Consider the following 21,909-nt stretch of genomic DNA (forward strand, 5'->3'; position numbering starts at 1 on the left):
TCCAGCAGGTTTAAGAGGTCCTCTCCCTCCCATAGCCCTGTGGAAGAAGATAAGCCTGAGTTACATGCGCTTAGGCTATCTGGATTTGGGCAGCATAAATAGGAGGCGCAGTGAGAATTGTGTCCCACCAGTTCCTACTGCTCTAAAGCCACCAAAAGCTCTACTGTAGAGTCTGATATGGACTACGGCTACACCCCAGAACAAAGCAGCACTCTCTGGCAATACTTTAAAAATAAAAAGACTCTTGATTGAAGAAACTAATTCTAACACCACCTCACTTTACCTCTTCCTATCACTAACGTAGGCAAAGAGAATGACTGGAGGGAAGGGAGGAGCTATATATAGCAGTTCTGCTGTGGTGCTCTTTGCCTCCTCCTACTGACCAGGAGGTGAAATCCCACAAGTAAGGATGAAATCCATGGACTCATTGTGTCTTTAAAAAGAAACATTATTTTTGTTGAAGTAAAAGCTCTCTATTGCCTCCTCGTCTGGGTCTAGGAATAAAATCTATGATTTGAAATCTGAGCTGATTCACAGCATGACCCATCAAATTGAAGTGGCAAGCTACAGGGGCTAATTTGTTATTAGTTCTAATTGAATTTTTATGTTCGATGATACGGTCCCTAATACAACGGGTAGTCTCTCCTACATAGCTCCGCCCACAAGAACATTTGACAAGGTAGATAACATATTTAGATAGGCAAGTAAAAAAAAACAAAGGGCTGTCATACTGCCCTAGAAGGGATTGTAACTTATTTCAATTGTCTAAAGATTTGTTCAGATTCTTTCGCAATGTCAGATTAAAAATGTTGAGATTTGACAATATTTCTTCACCTACTAATCTTGTGAGTAACCACTTATGTTTGAAAAAGGTTAGGTTAAGATACAAGAGTGTTTTCATGCCAGCACAAACTAATCATAGTGTTGAAACATTTGTTATAGCAATCAGCCAATCACAAATGCATATACGTAAGTCTGAATTACATACTGTATCCAAATCATGAAAATTTAATTTAACCTGAGTGTCCCTTTAACTTTATGTGCTGAATAAACCTGCCTTATTTCACGTTTGCTGCCACACTATTTTTTTGATTTATCAAGTTTCTAAGTAGGGAGTGGTGGTGTCCCTACGTGGCGAGCAGTGACCTGGGTGCTGGACTTTACTGTTTGCTGTTTCTACAACTTGTATTTAATCCCAGGTGTTAAGCTCCCTTACTATAAAAAGTTGTTATCTTCCATCAATTTTTGGCGCCAATAATGACGCAAACAAAGACGACGCAAATGCAGAGAAAAAAAATTTTGGCGCCAAAGTTAACAAGAAATTACATGACTTACGTCATAACAAGCGCAACTTCGCGCCCCAAAAAATTTTGCGGCCAAGAAAAGTCCTTATCTTCCTTCTGCAACAAGCACATGACGACAGCAAATAACCCGGGGGCCCTCAAAAGCACATTCTTATGTAAATCAAAACTTTATTTCATTAGAACAAATTATTAACAAAAAAAATCTTATTATCCACATGCTTAACCCCTCCAGATAAAGATATAGCTGGTGACCAAACTAGAAGCATACATACTCCAATCACGGTCTTTGTCCTCATCTGGAGCCGAATGGGGCAGTTCAAGAAGTGCAACTGTCACTACACATTTATCCTTTTTTAGGACTTAAACACATAGTAAGAGACAAGAATTTGCTTAAAAATAAAATGTTCTAACCATAAGGAGGTTATACACCTAAGAATTAGGGACATGGTACTCAGGTAAGCATCTAATAGGATTCCATTTTATGCAAAGCTGCTACAGGAAAACACTTTCATATGGGCTACATTCTCTCCGACCCTTGCTGGGAGGTTGATTTATGATGATGACCCTAGTTTACATAGCTTTTTTATAGGCAGTACTGCAGTATTTCATACAGGTGGTAGTTTCAAAATGAAAAACGGTTATTTCAAATGATGGAATAAAGATAAAGGAGCCATTTGTAAACACATGGATACATTCCTGCATGTAAAATGGATCTTTAGGGACAAGGAAAACGATTTTACAGAACAAAGTCCCTTTAAGTAAACGTTTGATCAAATGACACTTTACATAACTGGGGCTCAGAAGTGTTTACCTTGGAGGTCTCTAGCTAGTTCCTGTGCAGGGTAAAGGACAAGTCAATACAGTAGATTTGCATAATAAACAAATGCACAATAAAAAGACAATGCAATAGCACTTAGTCTGAACTTCAAATGAGTAGTAGTTTTTTTAAGTTATATATATTTCCCCTCCCCCTGTATCATGTGACAGCCATCAGCCAATCAGCCGTATTCCTGCACATGCTCAGTAGGAGCCGGTGACTCAGAAACTGTAAAAATAAAAAGACTCTGCACATTTTGTTAATTGGAAAGTTGTTTAAAATTGCTGCTCTGAGTCATGAAGTTTAATTTTGACTTGAGTGTCCCTTTAAGATTAAGTTATTAGTATTATGGAGACCACATGCCCAGTTATGGAGGTCTGTCCTGATCTCACCTCAATCACATCCTTTATTACTGGAGTCCACCGGGAGAGCTGAAACGTTTCTTCTTTCGAACGGTCCCTCCTTGTGGGTTTACGCTGCGACGACTGGAGAGAGACAAGTGATATTTCTCTGTTAGCTATCGGTGTTAGGTGTGCGTCACACACGCAGATTTGCTGTCGGATACTTTACCAAGACATTCTATAATAAAAACTGCTAACAACTCTTTCATAATTCAGATTTAGCATAAAATCCAATTAAATGATATCATTGAGTTTACTGCACTCTCATGGTATTCTTTGCTTTGATAAAGCACAATATGAAACGCTAAACTTGTCAGCATTAAATGTGGTCTGATTCAATTAGCTAATAATATGTTTTTAACTTTTCCGGATTAAAAATGTGAAGTTTTAACTTTTATACTTTATCCTTTGTTGGGCTTCTGTTGTGTTAAGTTGGATTTATTTAAAGGGACATTATACATTCATTTTTTCATTGCATAAATGTTTTGTAGATGATTTATATAGCCAATAAAGTTGGTTTTTTTTTAATGGATAATGTTGCTTATTTTAAAATACCATTGCTCTGATTTTCAGACTCCTAACCAAGCCCCAAAGTTTTATGTGAATACCGTCAGCTACCTTCTCCAGCTTGCTCTTGTTTGTGTAAAGGGTCTTTTCATATGGAAAAGAAGGGGGGGGGGAGTGTCTGATATTTCCCACTTGCAGTGGGCTTTCCAGCTACCTTTTCAACAGAGCTAAAAAGAGAGCTTATAAGTAAGTTTTATACTGGATTTTTATATCAGTGTCTGTGCATCTTATTCTTTATAGTAGTGCCTATTACATGCAGTTATATGAATATTAGTGTATACTGTCCCTTTAACCCCTTCATGCTGGGGTTCTAGTGCTTAGATTGGAACAAAGTTTCAATGTAACCGCTGTTATCACATGATTTTAAGGCAGAGATCGGATAATGGGGGACTGCCTATGCTGCTAGGCACGCCCCCCAGTCCGATTCTTGCTTGTGTCATAGGGAGGGGGGCTGCAGGATGCCATACAAGGTAGGAAGTTCCATGCCGTCATTCGGCGTTAATGCCCAGCGCTGTTAGGACAGCATGGAACGTCCTAAGGGTATGAGGGGGTTAATACCGAGTGCCCCATATTGGTGTGGATAAACAAACACGTAACCCTGTCAGTCTCATATTCTTTTTACGCCCTACTAAGGGATATCAGCGCAGTCACAGATCCTTATTGTAGAGTTTAGAACGTTTTGGTGAATACATTGTTGTCAACCAATTTACGCTGCCTTGTGTATTTCCTATCAGACTATACTGAAGAGAATACCTAGGTAGTAGCTAGCGTGCATGTCTGGAGAACTGTACGGCCACAGTTTTACAAGAAAGCTTTTGAGCACTCTATAGCACAATGCATAACATTGTTAAAAGCATTCTTACAAAACTGCTGCTGTATGGTGCACTCTCCTGAGCCTACTTGCTTGTTTTTCAACAAAGTACACCAAGAGAATAAAGTAAACGGAATATATATATATTTTAATGTACATGCTATTGGAATCTTAAAATAAAAATGTTGGGTTTTGTTTCCCTTTTACATATAGAAAAGGACATTTGAACACGTATTATTTTTTTTTGGGGGGGTGGCGGGAATAGACAGTAGGTATATACAGAAGTATATACAGAAAGACGCACTTAACCAGGAACAAACAGCTCAGTATATATTGTGTGCGTGCAATAGTTTGTTACACGTGTGCAAACAGTAAGTATATACAGAAAAGACGCACTTAACCAGGAACAAACAGCTCAGTATATATTGTGTGCATGCAATAGTTTGTTACACGTGTGCAAACAGTAAGTATATACAGAAAGACGCACTTAACCAGGCACAAACAGCTCAGTATATATTGTGTGCATGCAATAGTTTGTTACACGTGTGCAAACAGTAAGTATATACAGAAAGACGCACTTAACCAGGAACAAACAGCTCAGTATATATTGTGTGCATGCAATAGTTTGTTACACGTGTGCAAACAGTAAGTATATACAGAAAGACGCACTTAACCAGGAACAAACAGCTCAGTATATATTGTGTGCATGCAATAGTTTGTTACACGTGTGCAAACAGTAAGTATATACAGAAAGACGCACTTAACCAGGAACAAACAGCTCAGTATATATTGTGTGCATGCAATAGTTTGTTACACGTGTGCAAACAGTAAGAATATACAGAAAAGACGCACTTAACCAGGAACAAACAGCTCAGTATATATTGTGTGCGTGCAATAGTTTGTTACACGTGTGCAAACAGTAAGTATATACAGAAAAGACGCACTTAACCAGGAACAAACAGCTCAGTATATATTGTGTGCGTGCAATAGTTTGTTACACGTGTGCAAACAGTAAGTATATACAGAAAAGACGCACTTAACCAGGCACAAACAGCTCAGTATATATTGTGTGCGTGCAATAGTTTGTTACACGTGTGCAAACAGTAAGTATATACAGAAAAGACGCACTTAACCAGGAACAAACAAACAGCTCAGTATATATTGTGTGCATGCAATAGTTTGTTACACGTGTGCAAACAGTAAGAATATACAGAAAAGACGCACTTAACCAGGAACAAACAGCTCAGTATATATTGTGTGCGTGCAATAGTTTGTTACACGTGTGCAAACAGTAAGTATATACAGAAAGACGCACTTAACCAGGAACAAACAGCTCAGTATATATTGTGTGCGTGCAATAGTTTGTTACACGTGTGCAAACAGTAAGTATATACAGAAAGACGCACTTAACCAGGAACAAACAGCTCAGTATATATTGTGTGCATGCAATAGTTTGTTACACGTGTGCAAACAGTAAGTATATACAGAAAGACGCACTTAACCAGGAACAAACAGCTCAGTATATATTGTGTGCATGCAATAGTTTGTTACACGTGTGCAAACAGTAAGAATATACAGAAAAGACGCACTTAACCAGGAACAAACAGCTCAGTATATATTGTGTGCGTGCAATAGTTTGTTACACGTGTGCAAACAGTAAGTATATACAGAAAAGACGCACTTAACCAGGAACAAACAGCTCAGTATATATTGTGTGCGTGCAATAGTTTGTTACACGTGTGCAAACAGTAAGTATATACAGAAAAGACGCACTTAACCAGGCACAAACAGCTCAGTATATATTGTGTGCGTGCAATAGTTTGTTACACGTGTGCAAACAGTAAGTATATACAGAAAAGACGCACTTAACCAGGAACAAACAAACAGCTCAGTATATATTGTGTGCATGCAATAGTTTGTTACACGTGTGCAAACAGTAAGAATATACAGAAAAGACGCACTTAACCAGGAACAAACAACAGCTCAGTATATATTGTGTGCATGCAATAGTTTGTTACACGTGTGCAAACAGTAAGCATATACAGAAAAGACGCACTTAACCAGGAACAAACAGCTCAGTATATATTGTGTGCGTGCAATAGTTTGTTACACGTGTGCAAACAGTAAGAATATACAGAAAAGACGCACTTAACCAGGAACAAACAACAGCTCAGTATATATTGTGTGCATGCAATAGTTTGTTACACGTGTGCAAACAGTAAGTATATACAGAAAAGACGCACTTAACCAGGAACAAACAGCTCAGTATATATTGTGTGCGTGCAATAGTTTGTTACACGTGTGCAAACAGTAAGTATATACAGAAAAGACGCACTTAACCAGGAACAAACAGCTCAGTATATATTGTGTGCATGCAATAGTTTGTTACACGTGTGCAAACAGTAAGTATATACAGAAAAGACGCACTTAACCAGGAACAAACAGCTCAGTATATATTGTGTGCATGCAATAGTTTGTTACACGTGTGCAAACAGTAAGTATATACAGAAAAGACGCACTTAACCAGGAACAAACAGCTCAGTATATATTGTGTGCATGCAATAGTTTGTTACACGTGTGCAAACAGTAAGCATATACAGAAAAGACGCACTTAACCAGGAACAAACAGCTCAGTATATATTGTGTGCATGCAATAGTTTGTTACACGTGTGCAAACAGTAAGTATATACAGAAAAGACGCACTTAACCAGGAACAAACAAACAGCTCAGTATATATTGTGTGCATGCAATAGTTTGTTACACGTGTGCAAACAGTAAGAATATACAGAAAAGACGCACTTAACCAGGAACAAACAGCTCAGTATATATTGTGTGCATGCAATAGTTTGTTACACGTGTGCAAACAGTAAGTATATACAGAAAAGACGCACTTAACCAGGAACAAACAGCTCAGTATATATTGTGTGCGTGCAATAGTTTGTTACACGTGTGCAAACAGTAAGTATATACAGAAAGACGCACTTAACCAGGAACAAACAGCTCAGTATATATTGTGTGCGTGCAATAGTTTGTTACACGTGTGCAAACAGTAAGTATATACAGAAAAGACGCACTTAACCAGGAACAAACAGCTCAGTATATATTGTGTGCATGCAATAGTTTGTTACACGTGTGCAAACAGTAAGTATATACAGAAAAGACGCACTTAACCAGGAACAAACAGCTCAGTATATATTGTGTGCGTGCAATAGTTTGTTACACGTGTGCAAACAGTAAGTATATACAGAAAAGACGCACTTAACCAGGAACAAACAGCTCAGTATATATTGTGTGCGTGCAATAGTTTGTTACACGTGTGCAAACAGTAAGTATATACAGAAAGACGCACTTAACCAGGAACAAACAGCTCAGTATATATTGTGTGCGTGCAATAGTTTGTTACCTGAGTGCAAACAGTAAGTATATACAGAAAAGACGCACTTAACCAGGCACAAACAGCTCAGTATATATTGTGTGCGTGCAATAGTTTGTTACACGTGTGCAAACAGTAAGAATATACAGAAAAGACACACTTAACCAGGAACAAACAGCTCAGTATATATTGTGTGCGTGCAATAGTTTGTTACACGTGTGCAAACAGTAAGTATATACAGAAAAGACGCACTTAACCAGGCACAAACAACAGCTCAGTATATATTGTGTGCGTGCAATAGTTTGTTACACGTGTGCAAACAGTAAGTATATACAGAAAAGACGCACTTAACCAGGAACAAACAGCTCAGTATATATTGTGTGCGTGCAATAGTTTGTTACACGTGTGCAAACAGTAAGTATATACAGAAAAGACGCACTTAACCAGGAACAAACAACAGCTCAGTATATATTGTGTGCGTGCAATAGTTTGTTACACGTGTGCAAACAGTAAGTATATACAGAAAAGACGCACTTAACCAGGAACAAACAGCTCAGTATATATTGTGTGCGTGCAATAGTTTGTTACACGTGTGCAAACAGTAAGAATATACAGAAAAGACGCACTTAACCAGGAACAAACAACAGCTCAGTATATATTGTGTGCGTGCAATAGTTTGTTACACGTGTGCAAACAGTAAGTATATACAGAAAAGACGCACTTAACCAGGAACAAACAGCTCAGTATATATTGTGTGCGTGCAATAGTTTGTTACACGTGTGCAAACAGTAAGTATATACAGAAAAGACGCACTTAACCAGGAACAAACAGCTCAGTATATATTGTGTGCGTGCAATAGTTTGTTACACGTGTGCAAACAGTAAGTATATACAGAAAAGACGCACTTAACCAGGAACAAACAGCTCAGTATATATTGTGTGCGTGCAATAGTTTGTTACACGTGTGCAAACAGTAAGAATATACAGAAAAGACGCACTTAACCAGGAACAAACAGCTCAGTATATATTGTGTGCGTGCAATAGTTTGTTACACGTGTGCAAACAGTAAGTATATACAGAAAAGACGCACTTAACCAGGAACAAACAACAGCTCAGTATATATTGTGTGCATGCAATAGTTTGTTACACGTGTGCAAACAGTAAGTATATACAGAAAAGACGCACTTAACCAGGAACAAACAACAGCTCAGTATATATTGTGTGCGTGCAATAGTTTGTTACACGTGTGCAAACAGTAAGTATATACAGAAAAGACGCACTTAACCAGGAACAAACAGCTCAGTATATATTGTGTGCGTGCAATAGTTTGTTACACGTGTGCAAACAGTAAGAATATACAGAAAAGACGCACTTAACCAGGAACAAACAACAGCTCAGTATATATTGTGTGCGTGCAATAGTTTGTTACACGTGTGCAAACAGTAAGTATATACAGAAAAGACGCACTTAACCAGGAACAAACAGCTCAGTATATATTGTGTGCGTGCAATAGTTTGTTACACGTGTGCAAACAGTAAGTATATACAGAAAAGACGCACTTAACCAGGAACAAACAGCTCAGTATATATTGTGTGCGTGCAATAGTTTGTTACACGTGTGCAAACAGTAAGAATATACAGAAAAGACGCACTTAACCAGGCACAAACAGCTCAGTATATATTGTGTGCGTGCAATAGTTTGTTACACGTGTGCAAACAGTAAGTATATACAGAAAAGACGCACTTAACCAGGAACAAACAGCTCAGTATATATTGTGTGCATGCAATATAGTTTGTTACACGTGTGCAAACAGTAAGTATATACAGAAAAGACGCACTTAACCAGGAACAAACAGCTCAGTATATATTGTGTGCGTGCAATAGTTTGTTACACGTGTGCAAACAGTAAGTATATACAGAAAAGACGCACTTAACCAGGAACAAACAACAGCTCAGTATATATTGTGTGCATGCAATAGTTTGTTACACGTGTGCAAACAGTAAGAATATACAGAAAAGACGCACTTAACCAGGCACAAACAGCTCAGTATATATTGTGTGCATGCAATAGTTTGTTACACGTGTGCAAACAGTAAGTATATACAGAAAAGACGCACTTAACCAGGAACAAACAGCTCAGTATATATTGTGTGCGTGCAATAGTTTGTTACCTGAGTGCAAACAGTAAGTATATACAGAAAAGATGCACTTAACCAGGAACAAACAGCTCAGTATATATATCGTGTGCGTGCAATAGTTTGTTACACGTGTGCAAACAGTAAGTATATACAGAAAAGACGCACTTAACCAGGAACAAACAGCTCAGTATATATTGTGTGCGTGCAATAGTTTGTTACACGTGTGCAAACAGTAAGTATATACAGAAAAGACGCACTTAACCAGGAACAAACAGCTCAGTATATATTGTGTGCGTGCAATAGTTTGTTACACGTGTGCAAACAGTAAGTATATACAGAAAAGACGCACTTAACCAGGAACAAACAGCTCAGTATATATTGTGTGCGTGCAATAGTTTGTTACACGTGTGCAAACAGTAAGTATATACAGAAAAGACGCACTTAACCAGGCACAAACAGCTCAGTATATATTGTGTGCGTGCAATAGTTTGTTACACGTGTGCAAACAGTAAGTATATACAGAAAAGACGCACTTAACCAGGAACAAACAGCTCAGTATATATTGTGTGCGTGCAATAGTTTGTTACACGTGTGCAAACAGTAAGAATATACAGAAAAGACGCACTTAACCAGGCACAAACAGCTCAGTATATATTGTGTGCGTGCAATAGTTTGTTACACGTGTGCAAACAGTAAGTATATACAGAAAAGACGCACTTAACCAGGAACAAACAGCTCAGTATATATTGTGTGCATGCAATATAGTTTGTTACACGTGTGCAAACAGTAAGTATATACAGAAAAGACGCACTTAACCAGGAACAAACAGCTCAGTATATATTGTGTGCGTGCAATAGTTTGTTACACGTGTGCAAACAGTAAGTATATACAGAAAAGACGCACTTAACCAGGAACAAACAACAGCTCAGTATATATTGTGTGCATGCAATAGTTTGTTACACGTGTGCAAACAGTAAGAATATACAGAAAAGACGCACTTAACCAGGCACAAACAGCTCAGTATATATTGTGTGCATGCAATAGTTTGTTACACGTGTGCAAACAGTAAGTATATACAGAAAAGACGCACTTAACCAGGAACAAACAGCTCAGTATATATTGTGTGCGTGCAATAGTTTGTTACACGTGTGCAAACAGTAAGTATATACAGAAAAGACGCACTTAACCAGGAACAAACAGCTCAGTATATATTGTGTGCGTGCAATAGTTTGTTACCTGAGTGCAAACAGTAAGTATATACAGAAAAGATGCACTTAACCAGGAACAAACAGCTCAGTATATATATCGTGTGCGTGCAATAGTTTGTTACACGTGTGCAAACAGTAAGTATATACAGAAAAGACGCACTTAACCAGGAACAAACAGCTCAGTATATATTGTGTGCGTGCAATAGTTTGTTACACGTGTGCAAACAGTAAGTATATACAGAAAAGACGCACTTAACCAGGAACAAACAGCTCAGTATATATTGTGTGCATGCAATAGTTTGTTACACGTGTGCAAACAGTAAGTATATACAGAAAAGACGCACTTAACCAGGAACAAACAGCTCAGTATATATTGTGTGCGTGCAATAGTTTGTTACACGTGTGCAAACAGTAAGTATATACAGAAAAGATGCACTTAACCAGGAACAAACAGCTCAGTATATATTGTGTGCGTGCAATAGTTTGTTACACGTGTGCAAACAGTAAGAATATACAGAAAAGACGCACTTAACCAGGAACAAACAAACAGCTCAGTATATATTGTGTGCATGCAATAGTTTGTTACACGTGTGCAAACAGTAAGTATATACAGAAAAGACGCACTTAACCAGGAACAAACAGCTCAGTATATATTGTGTGCGTGCAATAGTTTGTTACACGTGTGCAAACAGTAAGTATATACAGAAAGACGCACTTAACCAGGAACAAACAGCTCAGTATATATTGTGTGCGTGCAATAGTTTGTTACACGTGTGCAAACAGTAAGCATATACAGAAAAGACGCACTTAACCAGGAACAAACAGCTCAGTATATATTGTGTGCATGCAATAGTTTGTTACACGTGTGCAAACAGTAAGTATATACAGAAAAGACGCACTTAACCAGGAACAAACAGCTCAGTATATATTGTGTGCGTGCAATAGTTTGTTACACGTGTGCAAACAGTAAGTATATACAGAAAAGACGCACTTAACCAGGCACAAACAGCTCAGTATATATTGTGTGCATGCAATAGTTTGTTACACGTGTGCAAACAGTAAGAATATACAGAAAGACGCACTTAACCAGGAACAAACAGCTCAGTATATATTGTGTGCATGCAATAGTTTGTTACACGTGTGCAAACAGTAAGTATATACAGAAAAGACGCACTTAACCAGGAACAAACAGCTCAGTATATATTGTGTGCATGCAATAGTTTGTTACACGTGTGCAAACAGTAAGTATATACAGAAAAGACGCACTTAACCAGGAACAAACAGCTCAGTATATATTGTGTGCATGCAATAGTTTGTTACACGTGTGCAAACAGTAAGTATATACAGAAAAGACGCACTTAACCAGGAACAACCAGCTCAGTCGCTCGTTCTATGGCAAATTACCACGTAGGAACCAAATTGTGCTTTTCACAGAGGAGTACTTTCCTATAGTATATCAGTCAAATAGCAGCCTTACATGCACAGCAGAAATCTGAGATTAAAGGGACCCTTAACACCTGACTTCTAATAATCCCAAAAACCTACTTTTTCTTATTAAACAAAATAAAGTAATCACTGCTGCCTATTTTATCTGTTCCTCTTAGCCCAAACTTTTGAAGGAGATTGTTTTAAAATACAGTGTTGAGGCAGTGCTTGATTTCCTATGTAAGCTGCCATATTGTAGCGTGCGTTACAGGGCTCAGTAGTCACATGATACACACACCATATTATCTATGCATACACAGTACTTAGAGGAAGGAATCACATCTCTCTCTCCCTGCAGCGTGTGAGCTGCAGTGTCTGAAAAGTTATTTCTCAGTGAGGGTATAAATATATTTCATAATTTCCCTGTTAATGTATATAAAACATGTTATGCAGAAATTTAAATAAAATACTTATAACTTCTGTGTTTATGTTTTTAACTCCCCCCACACACACAGGTTTTTTCTCTCCTCAAACTCTGTCCGTAAAGTTTTATGCTCAGTAAGCACTTACCAGAGCCGGTTCCTGTGTTATTATTGTAAAACTACTGACTGCTCTGGGGGAGGGAGGAGGAAGCTCCCACGGACTGCATGCTGCATATCATTAGTTCAAAAGACTTCTTCTTTTCATGACCTCTCCTCCTGAATGTAAATCACTAAGGTCTGACACCCAGCATAAGACGTTTAGCAAGGATCGTATGCATTAGCTAGCAGTGTGCTCACTAGATAGATAATGCATACGATCCTTGCTAAACGTCTTATGCTGGGTGTCAGACCTTAGTGATTTACATTCAGGAGGAGAGGTCATGAAAAGAAGAAGTCTTTTGAACTAATGATATGCAGCATGCAGTCCGTGGGAGCTTCCTCCTCCCTATCCCCCTCCCTCCCCCAGAGCAGTCAGTAGTTTTACAATAATAACACAGGAACCGGCTCTGGTAAGTGCTTACTGAGCATAAAACTTTACGGACAGAGTTTGAGGAGAGAAAAAACCTGTGTGTGTGGGGGGAGTTAAAAACATAAACACAGAAGTTATAAGTATTTTATTTAAATTTCTGCATAACATGTTTTATATACATTAACAGGGAAATTATGAAATATATTTATACCCTCACTGAGAAATAACTTTTCAGACACTGCAGCTCACACGCTGCAGGGAGAGAGAGATGTGATTCCTTCCTCTAAGTACTGTGTATGCATAGATAATATGGTGTGTGTATCATGTGACTACTGAGCCCTGTAACGCACGCTACAATATGGCAGCTTACATAGGAAATCAAGCACTGCCTCAACACTGTATTTTAAAACAATCTCCTTCAAAAGTTTGGGCTAAGAGGAACAGATAAAATAGGCAGCAGTGATTACTTTATTTTGTTTAATAAGAAAAAGTAGGTTTCAGCAATTTTTATCAGGTGTTTAATGTCCCTTTAATATCTCTTTAAAAAAAATATAAATAAATAAAAACGCTCTAATAAACTTATTTTAAACAGATTAATACTAATTTTTCCAATGAAGATCACCTGTGACTTAACCCAGTGCTGTATAACTTATGTGGGTGCAAGCAAATATTTTTTTATTTCTAGACTAACCTGAATCCTCAGAACAGAGAGTCTTAAAAGAAACGAAGAAAAGAGGTTAGTACAGTGACAACAAAAGCAGGAGAACAGAGACAGAAAGGATTAGATATTGTGTCTTTGGTTGTAGACGTATGGAGCAGAGTTAGCAGAAAAGCTCACTCAAGAGCACCTCTGGCTGCAGAACAAGGGACTAAACATAAGTGCAATGTTTTACTGTACAATAGTAGGTAAATATGTGATGTCACAAAGATAATCTCATAGAACCCTAGAACTTCAAAAAATGCTCATCTCATGCACAAAACATTTTTATTTCTAGAACATGACTGAAAAAAGCTTCAAATGATATGGAAGTTAGAGCATGCAGTGGTGACCCCACTGGAGTTATAAGGTAAGGTGCGCAGCTAACATAGCAAAATATCCCGAACATGGAAAGTTATAAGGGTCTTGCTAGGTCAACACCATAGAAGTAATACAGCTCCTTGCACAAACCCCCTCTATGTCATACCTTGGGGACAATAGGAACACCAATGTATTTCCAGTTCTTCAGGACATCTCCATCGCTCTCAATCTTGGCATGTTGGATCAGTCGGTCTAAATTCTCTTGTGTGGTTCCTTTCAAATATAAATATTTATGTTAAACTTCCTTAATCTTTATAGCAAGCCAATATGATTTTCTTATGATCTTCATTCCGGTAACACAGTGACCCTGCAAGGAGTTTTTCATTCCTATATAAAGACGGATTTGAATAGCAGATGCTGATTAGAAGACCCAGCTACCTATATACAGTATATATCTATAGCACACGGAGAATTCATCCTCAGCACTGACCAGGTTTACTTTAATTGATCCGTGTGCTATGGCTCCCAGGACCTCTCACCCCTTTGTACATTGTTTAAATTAGAGCTTTTCAGGCCTAGAAACAACCTCTTGTTCTGGATTTCCTCTTCTGTTGACAAATGCATTCTCCCTGATAATGAGGAAATCCCATAATATCACCTCTCCCCTTCTCTCCTCTATACTACATATTAAAGTGATGATGACTTTCCTTATGAATTTATTTTTAGACCACATATAGGTTTATAGTTGATGTTCGCCTAGAGGAGACCTGGTCTTTAAAACTGCACTAACTATTTAATAGGATGTCGGACTAGTAATCTGAAGAGCAGTGGAAATTCGCACGGTTTCCTCTTCTAGCATGCTTACTATACAAAACACATTTTTCCTACCTGTAAATTGCATTAAATAATTCCACAGTGCCTTCCTTTACTGTTAGTAAAATACCATCACAACAACAATTTACAGTCATGGTTGTGTTCAATTTTAGATCTTAGTCACTCAGCTATTCTGCTTGTTTTTTCAGGATTATTACTCATTTGACTACTATCTCCAGGGAAGTCAGCTTGGCAACAGATTTTTAATATCATTGGCAAAAACACACTGTCCTGTAAAGCCAGTTAGCAACAACAGTAATAAATGCAGTAAAAAACAAACAAAAAACAGGCCCAAGCACTGTTCCATGAGGCACTCCACTGGTCATTTTACAGTCTCTTTCTACTTAAAGGGACAGTAAACATGTTGTAATTACAAGATATTTCTGCTGTGTTGCTATAAAATAACATATCAGCCAAGTCTTAACGATTTGCTGTTTGCTGCAATTGTTTGTCAGTAGCCAAACTCCACGCACCATTTGCCCTATTTGGAAGAGCCGCTCCAAGCTTGAGTCTGCAGACAAGAAGCCTAGATATGGTCATGATGATAGTATAAAATGCATTGTTATACAGTTAACATCAATTAAAGCCAATTAGAGAAAGAAGGGTTAAGTCTTGAGAAGTCAGCATGGTGCTACTCAAGTTCTGAGAATTAGAAAATGTGCAATACAATTCTGAGCTAAATTACATGAAAAGGGGAAAATAATGAAAGTATATCGCTGTATTGCAAAGTTGTTGCAATATACATAACTAGACATTTTATACTAAAATCTCAGGGTGTTTACTGTCCCTTTAAGTATACTTGAGTTTGTTCTTAGGTAACGAAATGTATTATTTGTCAAATGGAAGCAATTTGTCACTCAGACACGGTAACATTCTTGTCAGCAGTGATTGGTATAAAAGTGCTACTACCATAAGAACCTCAGATTCTCACAGTTGTAAATACACAACGGGAAAGAGACCAGACAAAGAAATGATTACTTATAACAAAACGGGTTTACAGGGTAAAAAGGGGGTAAAGCGATATTTCTGTCACATTACAGGATAGGTTTCCCAATCTACTAATGGTCTTTAAATACCAGGTGCTCTCTCACTTACCATTCTCCACAAATATATAAAGCAGAATTGCTCTAATTTTGTCGTAATTGTCCAAGTCTTTGTTAAGCAACACTGGTAACAGGACGCGCATGTGCTCCTTAACTTTCTGTCCTTCGGCGTCTGTCCCCAAAGCCAGATCCTACAAATACATGAATTAAATAGTACATGCACTGTGCTGCAATCATCTGTACTGTACCTAAAGGGGTTAATGTGCTGCTACGTAAACACGTGAGGTTTCGTGTTACATATGTCAGTGACAGATACAGGGAGTGGAGAGCCATTTAAATATAATTTATTACAGCACAATATGTCATAGGAAGTTACTTACTTGTTCTACCTTGCAGAGCCTTTCCAGATTTGCCTTAAACTTCTCCATACAATCCTCCGCTAAACTGAGATGCAGAGCTTGCTGGAGAAAAATATATATTTCATGTACAAATTCTATTTCTCTATAGTAAATTGGTTTCCTTATTTCTAGAGATCAGCCAACATCCCAACATGCTCTAGCTGAAGTGACATAGTCTCACTTTACTTATACACAAGTCAGATACACATATAACAAGGTGCCACTGGGATATCTCAAATACATAGCAAATTATAATGTATAATCAATTTTTAACAGCTTTCCTTTCTACATAAACAAACAACACTAATGGGAAAATATTAATAAACCCTCATGTAATAAGTCTGCTCACTTTTCGGATATGCTTTCTGAAGTGCGGCATCTTTTTCATGAGATTGGATAGGTTACTTATGGACAACTGCAAGAGATCAAAAGGAAATGGAGTCAAAACAAATCCATTTGCAGTGAATGAATATTCCCAGAGTAAAATAGCAAACAAAGTCATTCAAACACTTCATGGTGTACATATATAAAAGGCTTGAAAGGCTGCGCATAGGGAAGGAACAGTTGCGCGCTCATAGGGAGACAAAATCAGTGAAAAGATGTGTCCAGGGTGAAGGTTACTTCCAGGGTTGAACTAGGGTTAAAAGGCAGCGCGCAAGGAGTTGACAGGAGGTAAAAAGGCTGCGCGAGAGGTTGACAGGGGGTGAAAAGGCTGCGCAAGGGGTTGACAGGAGGTTAAAAGGCAGCGCGCAAGGAGTTGACAGGAGGTAAAAAGGCTGCGCGAGAGGTTGACAGGGGGTGAAAAGGCTGCGCGAGAGGTTGACAGGGGGTGAAAAGGCTGCGTGAGAGGTTGACAGGGGGTGAAAAGGCTGCGCGAGAGGTTGACAGGGGGTGAAAAGGCTGCGCAAGGGGTTGACAGGAGGTTAAAAGGCAGCGCGCAAGGAGTTGACAGGAGGTAAAAAGGCTGCGCGAGAGGTTGACAGGGGGTGAAAAGGCTGCGCGAGAGGTTGACAGGGGGTGAAAAGGCTGCGTGAGAGGTTGACAGGGGGTGAAAAGGCTGCGCGAGAGGTTGACAGGGGGTGAAAAGGCTGCGTGAGAGGTTGACAGGAGGTGAAAAGGCTGCGTGAGAGGTTAACAGGAGGTGAAAACAAAATTTATGCTTACCTGATAAATTTCTTTCTTTCTTGACACGGTGAGTCCACGGATCATCTAATTACTATTGGGAATATCACTCCTGGCCAGGAGGAGGCGGCAAAGAGCACCACAGCAAAGATGTTAAATATCACCTCCCTTCCCTCCAACCCCAGTCATTCAACCGAAGTAAAAGGAGAGAAAGGAAGCAACAAGGTGCAGAGGTACCTGAGGTTTATAATACGACAAAAACCTGTGTTAAAAAAAACCCAGGGCGGGCCGTGGACTCACCGTGTCAAGAAAGAAAGAAATTTATCAGGTAAGCATCAATTTTGTTTTCTTTCTAATGACACGGTGAGTCCACGTATCATCTAATTACTATTCGGAATCAATACCCAAGCTAGAGTACACAGATAAGGGAAGGACAAGACAGGGAACCTAAACGGAAGGCAAAAGAAGCCTCAGCCGAGGCAAAAGTATCAAATTTATAAAAATTATGTAGAGAGGACCAAGTTGCAGCCTTGCAAATCTGTTCCACAGAAGCTTAATTTTTGAATGCCCAAGAAAAGGAAACAACCCTCATAGAATGAGCCGTGATACTCTCAGGAGGCTGCTGTCCAGCAGTTTCATAGGCCAAGCGAATTACACTCTTCAGCCATAAAGAAAGAGAAGTAGCCGTAGCTTTCTGACCCTTACGATTCCCAGAGAAAACAACAAACAGAGCCAAAGACTGATGAAAATCCTTAGTCACCTGTAAATAGTATTTCAACGCACGCACCACATCTAGGTTGTGCAACAAACCTAGCCACTGACGGCCAAGGAGAGGACTGAAGCGCCCAACAAGAATCGAAGATCTTTGATTTATTCTATCGATAGGGAATCTATTATGGTTCCCAAGAACACTACCCTTGTAGCTGGAATTAAGGAACTCTTTCCAAATTCACCTTCCATCCTTGAGAGCACAGGAAGGATAACAACATCTCCATGTGGGAGTTTGCTAGTTGAAAGGATGGCGCCTGAACCAGAATATCGTCCAGATAAGGTGCCACTGCAATGCACCGCAACCGGAGCACCACCAAGAGATCCCAGGACTCTTGAAAAAATTCTGGAAGCTGTGGCAAGGCCGAATGGAAGAGCCACAAACTGGAAGTGTTTGTCTAGAAATGAGAACCTCAGAAACTTGTGATGATCCCTGTGGATGGGAACATGCAGGGACGCATCCTTTAAATCTTCTATCGTCATGAATTGATCCTCTTGAACCAAGGGAAGAATGGAACGAATAGTTTCCATCTTGAAAAACGGTACTCTGAGGAACTTGTCTAGACTTTTGAGGTCTAGAATTGGTCTGAAAGTTCCCTCTTTTTTGGGAACCACGAACAGATTGGAGTAAAATCCCAGACCCTGTTCCTGCATTGGAACAGAAACTATCACCCCCAGTGCGGAAAGGTCTCGAACAGTGTAAGAACGCCTCTCTTTTTTATCTGGTCTACAGATAATCTTGAGAGCAGAAACCTGCCACTGGGAGGAAATGTCTTGAACTCTAGTTTGTATCCCTGGGACACGATGTCCACTGCCCAGGGATCCTGAACATCCCGAACCCAAGCCTGAGCAAAGAAGGAAAGTCTGCCCCCCACAAGATCCGGTCCCAGATCGGGGGCAGAACCTTGATACTGACTTTGAGTCAGTAGCAGGCTTCTTAGATTGATTTCCCTTGTTCCATGACTGGTTGGACCTCCAGGAAGACTTGGACTGTTCCTGCTTTGTATAGGGAGAGAAGGCTTACCCTTGAAGTTTCGAAAGGTACGAAAATGACTCTGACGTCCCTTCTGCTTATTCCTCTTATCCGGAGGGAGGAAAAGACCCTTACCTCCCATAATTTTGGAAATAAATTTGAGCCAAGCCTGGCCCAAACAAGGTCTAACCCTTGTAGGGAATCGTCAAAAGCTTAGACTTAGACAACACATCCGCAGACCATGATTTCAAGCATCAGGCTCTGCGGGCCAGTACTGCAAAACCAGAAAAGCATCCGTAATAAAGTAATTGGCCAACTTAAGAGCCTTGATCCTATCCTGGATCTCCTCAAAGGGAGTATCTGTCTGAAGAGATTCAGACAACGCATCAAACCATTAAGCCGCCGCACTGGTGACGGTAGCAATACACACCGCATGTTGCCATTGTAAACCCTGGTGTACATACATCTTTTTTAGTAACCCTTCCAACTTCTCTGTAGCACTGGAAAGACAGTGGAAGGAACGTCAAAGTATTTGTTTAACTTATTTGACTTCTTAGGATTGACCACGACAGCCAAAACCTCCTTAAGTAACAACCGGAGGTGTTCTAGCTTAAACCTGAAGGATACAACTTCAGCGTCAGTAGAAGGAATTACACTGTCTGAGACTTCACCCTCAGATGCTACTGAAGTATCTTCCTCCTCAGACTTCTGGGAAGAAACATTCGGAATAGCCACGACTGTATCAGAAACCTTACTCACTGATTCCTTACATTTCCTCTTGCGCTTTCTCTGTAGCATGGGAAAAGCAGACAGTGCATCAGTTAGCGCAGAGGATATGTGGGTAGCAATGTCGTGCAAGGTAACCCTAACTGGAGTTTGAGTGGAAACGCAGGGCACTGCATGTGTGGACGATAATGTTTGGGACACTTGAGAAAGCGGCGGCATATCTTGGACAGGGGACCCCTGAACAGCATCCGCCTTTAACTAATGATGGCTCAGATTCAAAAAGTCTATCCCTGTAATGTAATGTTCTTTCAATACATGAGGGACAAAATGGAATTGGGGGTTCTAATTGGAGTCAAAACACAAGTCACATGTAACATTTTGCAGGGCCTCTTGATCCATCTTTACTCCATTTATAAACAAAATAAACTCAACAGCTTTATTTAAGTTTGAAAATATTAATACCAAAAAAACGTTACTGTCACTTTAAATTTTAAAAGCAAAAATAATTTTTCTTTTATTCCTTGACTACTGCAAAAAACAGCAGTGTACAATAACCCACAGGCAGCCTCCTCAGCTCAGCACTCCTTGCTGAGGTGCCTACCTGTACCCCTGTGAACCGGATTACTCAAATTACAATCTGGACTAAAATATAGCTGTTCAAAAATGGCTCTGCAACACTTGTCACCGATTCCTTTAAGCAGAGACGCAGTAACACACTCCGGACAGGAACTAACATGAAAAGCTCCGGAAAGGCGTGCAACACTAATTGCCGCCTCAGAAGCCCGCCCTTCCTAATTGTGTGCGTAATCTAACTAGAAAGAAGCTGGTCGCCATTATTATTAATGCCAGAACCGTTGCTTCCCACAGTAAAAACACGCTGACTCTGTCCCCCAAGCACCAGAATGAAAACCGGAACAATAACCATATCAGAGCCTTCAGAAATGGAACAATAAAATAAGTCTGAGCCTCTCTCCAAAAGACTATACGTCCCCAGTGCCTGCACACACTGCCTACTAAAATCCCATTAACCCCAAATAGGATTGTTAGTGTCCCCAAATCAGGCTTAACTGAAAAAGTGCCACATTCATCAAGAAAATAAAATTAGGCACTTACCTGAACAATCTGCCCGGCAGCAGGGCAGCTCACATGGTTTGAGAGGTCCTCTCTCTCACATAGACCTGTGGGAAAAATAAGAAAGACTGAATAATCCTAGTCAGGCTTTCCGGATAGGGCAGCAACAATTGTTTGGGAGGCGCAGTGAGGATTATACCCCACAAGTTCCCATTGCTTAAAAGCCACCACTGCTCTACTGAAGAGACTAACATGGGCTACGGCTAAACCACTGGAGGAAGCAGGACAATCTTACTCTGCTTTAAAATAATAAAATATTGATTAAAGAATCTTCTTTCAGACACCTAAACTTTACCAGCTCCTTGCTTCTAACGTAGGCAAAGAGAATGATTGGGGTTGGAGGGAAGGGAGGTGATATTTAACAGCTTTGCTGTGGTGCTCTTTGCCTCCTCCTGCTGGCCAGGAGTGATATTCTCAATAGTAATTAGATGATCCGTGGACTCACCGTGTCATTAGAAAGAAAAGGCTGCGCAAGAGGTTGACAGGAGGTGAAAAGGCTGCGCGAGAGGTTGACAGGAGGTGAAAAGGCTGCGCGAGAGGTCGACAGGAGGTGAAAAGGCTGCGCGAGAGGTCGACAGGAGGTGAAAAGGCTGCGCGAGAGGTCGACAGGAGGTGAAAAGGCTGCGCGAGAGGTCGACAGGAGGTGAAAAGGCTGCGCGAGAGGTTGACAGGAGGTGAAAAGCTGCGCGAGAGGTCGACAGGAGGTGAAAAGGCTTTGCACAGGGTTGAACTGAGCTTTAAATCTGTTTGTTGAAATACTATTTTCAGTAAGTTATTGTATTCAACATTGTACAAATGTATTCAGAACAAGAAATGAGTTTGCATTGCTGAGCTTGGTGAACAGATTTATTTCTCTTGTAAAAG

The 21,909-nt window shown here is 39.7% G+C and overlaps 1 protein-coding gene across 1 annotated transcript in view; it reads right to left on the reverse strand.

Moving 5' to 3' along the window:
• The window catches only part of STXBP3 (syntaxin binding protein 3), a 69,403-nt gene that overhangs the window by 21,676 nt on the left and 25,818 nt on the right, over nucleotides 1-21,909 (reverse strand). The window contains exons 12-16 of the mRNA XM_053693821.1: nucleotides 16,675-16,740; nucleotides 16,308-16,388; nucleotides 15,980-16,118; nucleotides 14,178-14,284; nucleotides 2,514-2,606 (exon numbers count right to left, since the gene is read on the reverse strand). Coding sequence (XP_053549796.1) covers nucleotides 2,514-2,606; nucleotides 14,178-14,284; nucleotides 15,980-16,118; nucleotides 16,308-16,388; nucleotides 16,675-16,740 — 486 coding nt within the window. The remainder of the gene's footprint in view (nucleotides 1-2,513; nucleotides 2,607-14,177; nucleotides 14,285-15,979; nucleotides 16,119-16,307; nucleotides 16,389-16,674; nucleotides 16,741-21,909) is intronic.

The sequence above is a fragment of the Bombina bombina genome, chromosome 10 (assembly GCF_027579735.1).
Source record: "Bombina bombina isolate aBomBom1 chromosome 10, aBomBom1.pri, whole genome shotgun sequence".
Taxonomy (NCBI): Eukaryota; Metazoa; Chordata; class Amphibia; order Anura; family Bombinatoridae; genus Bombina; species Bombina bombina.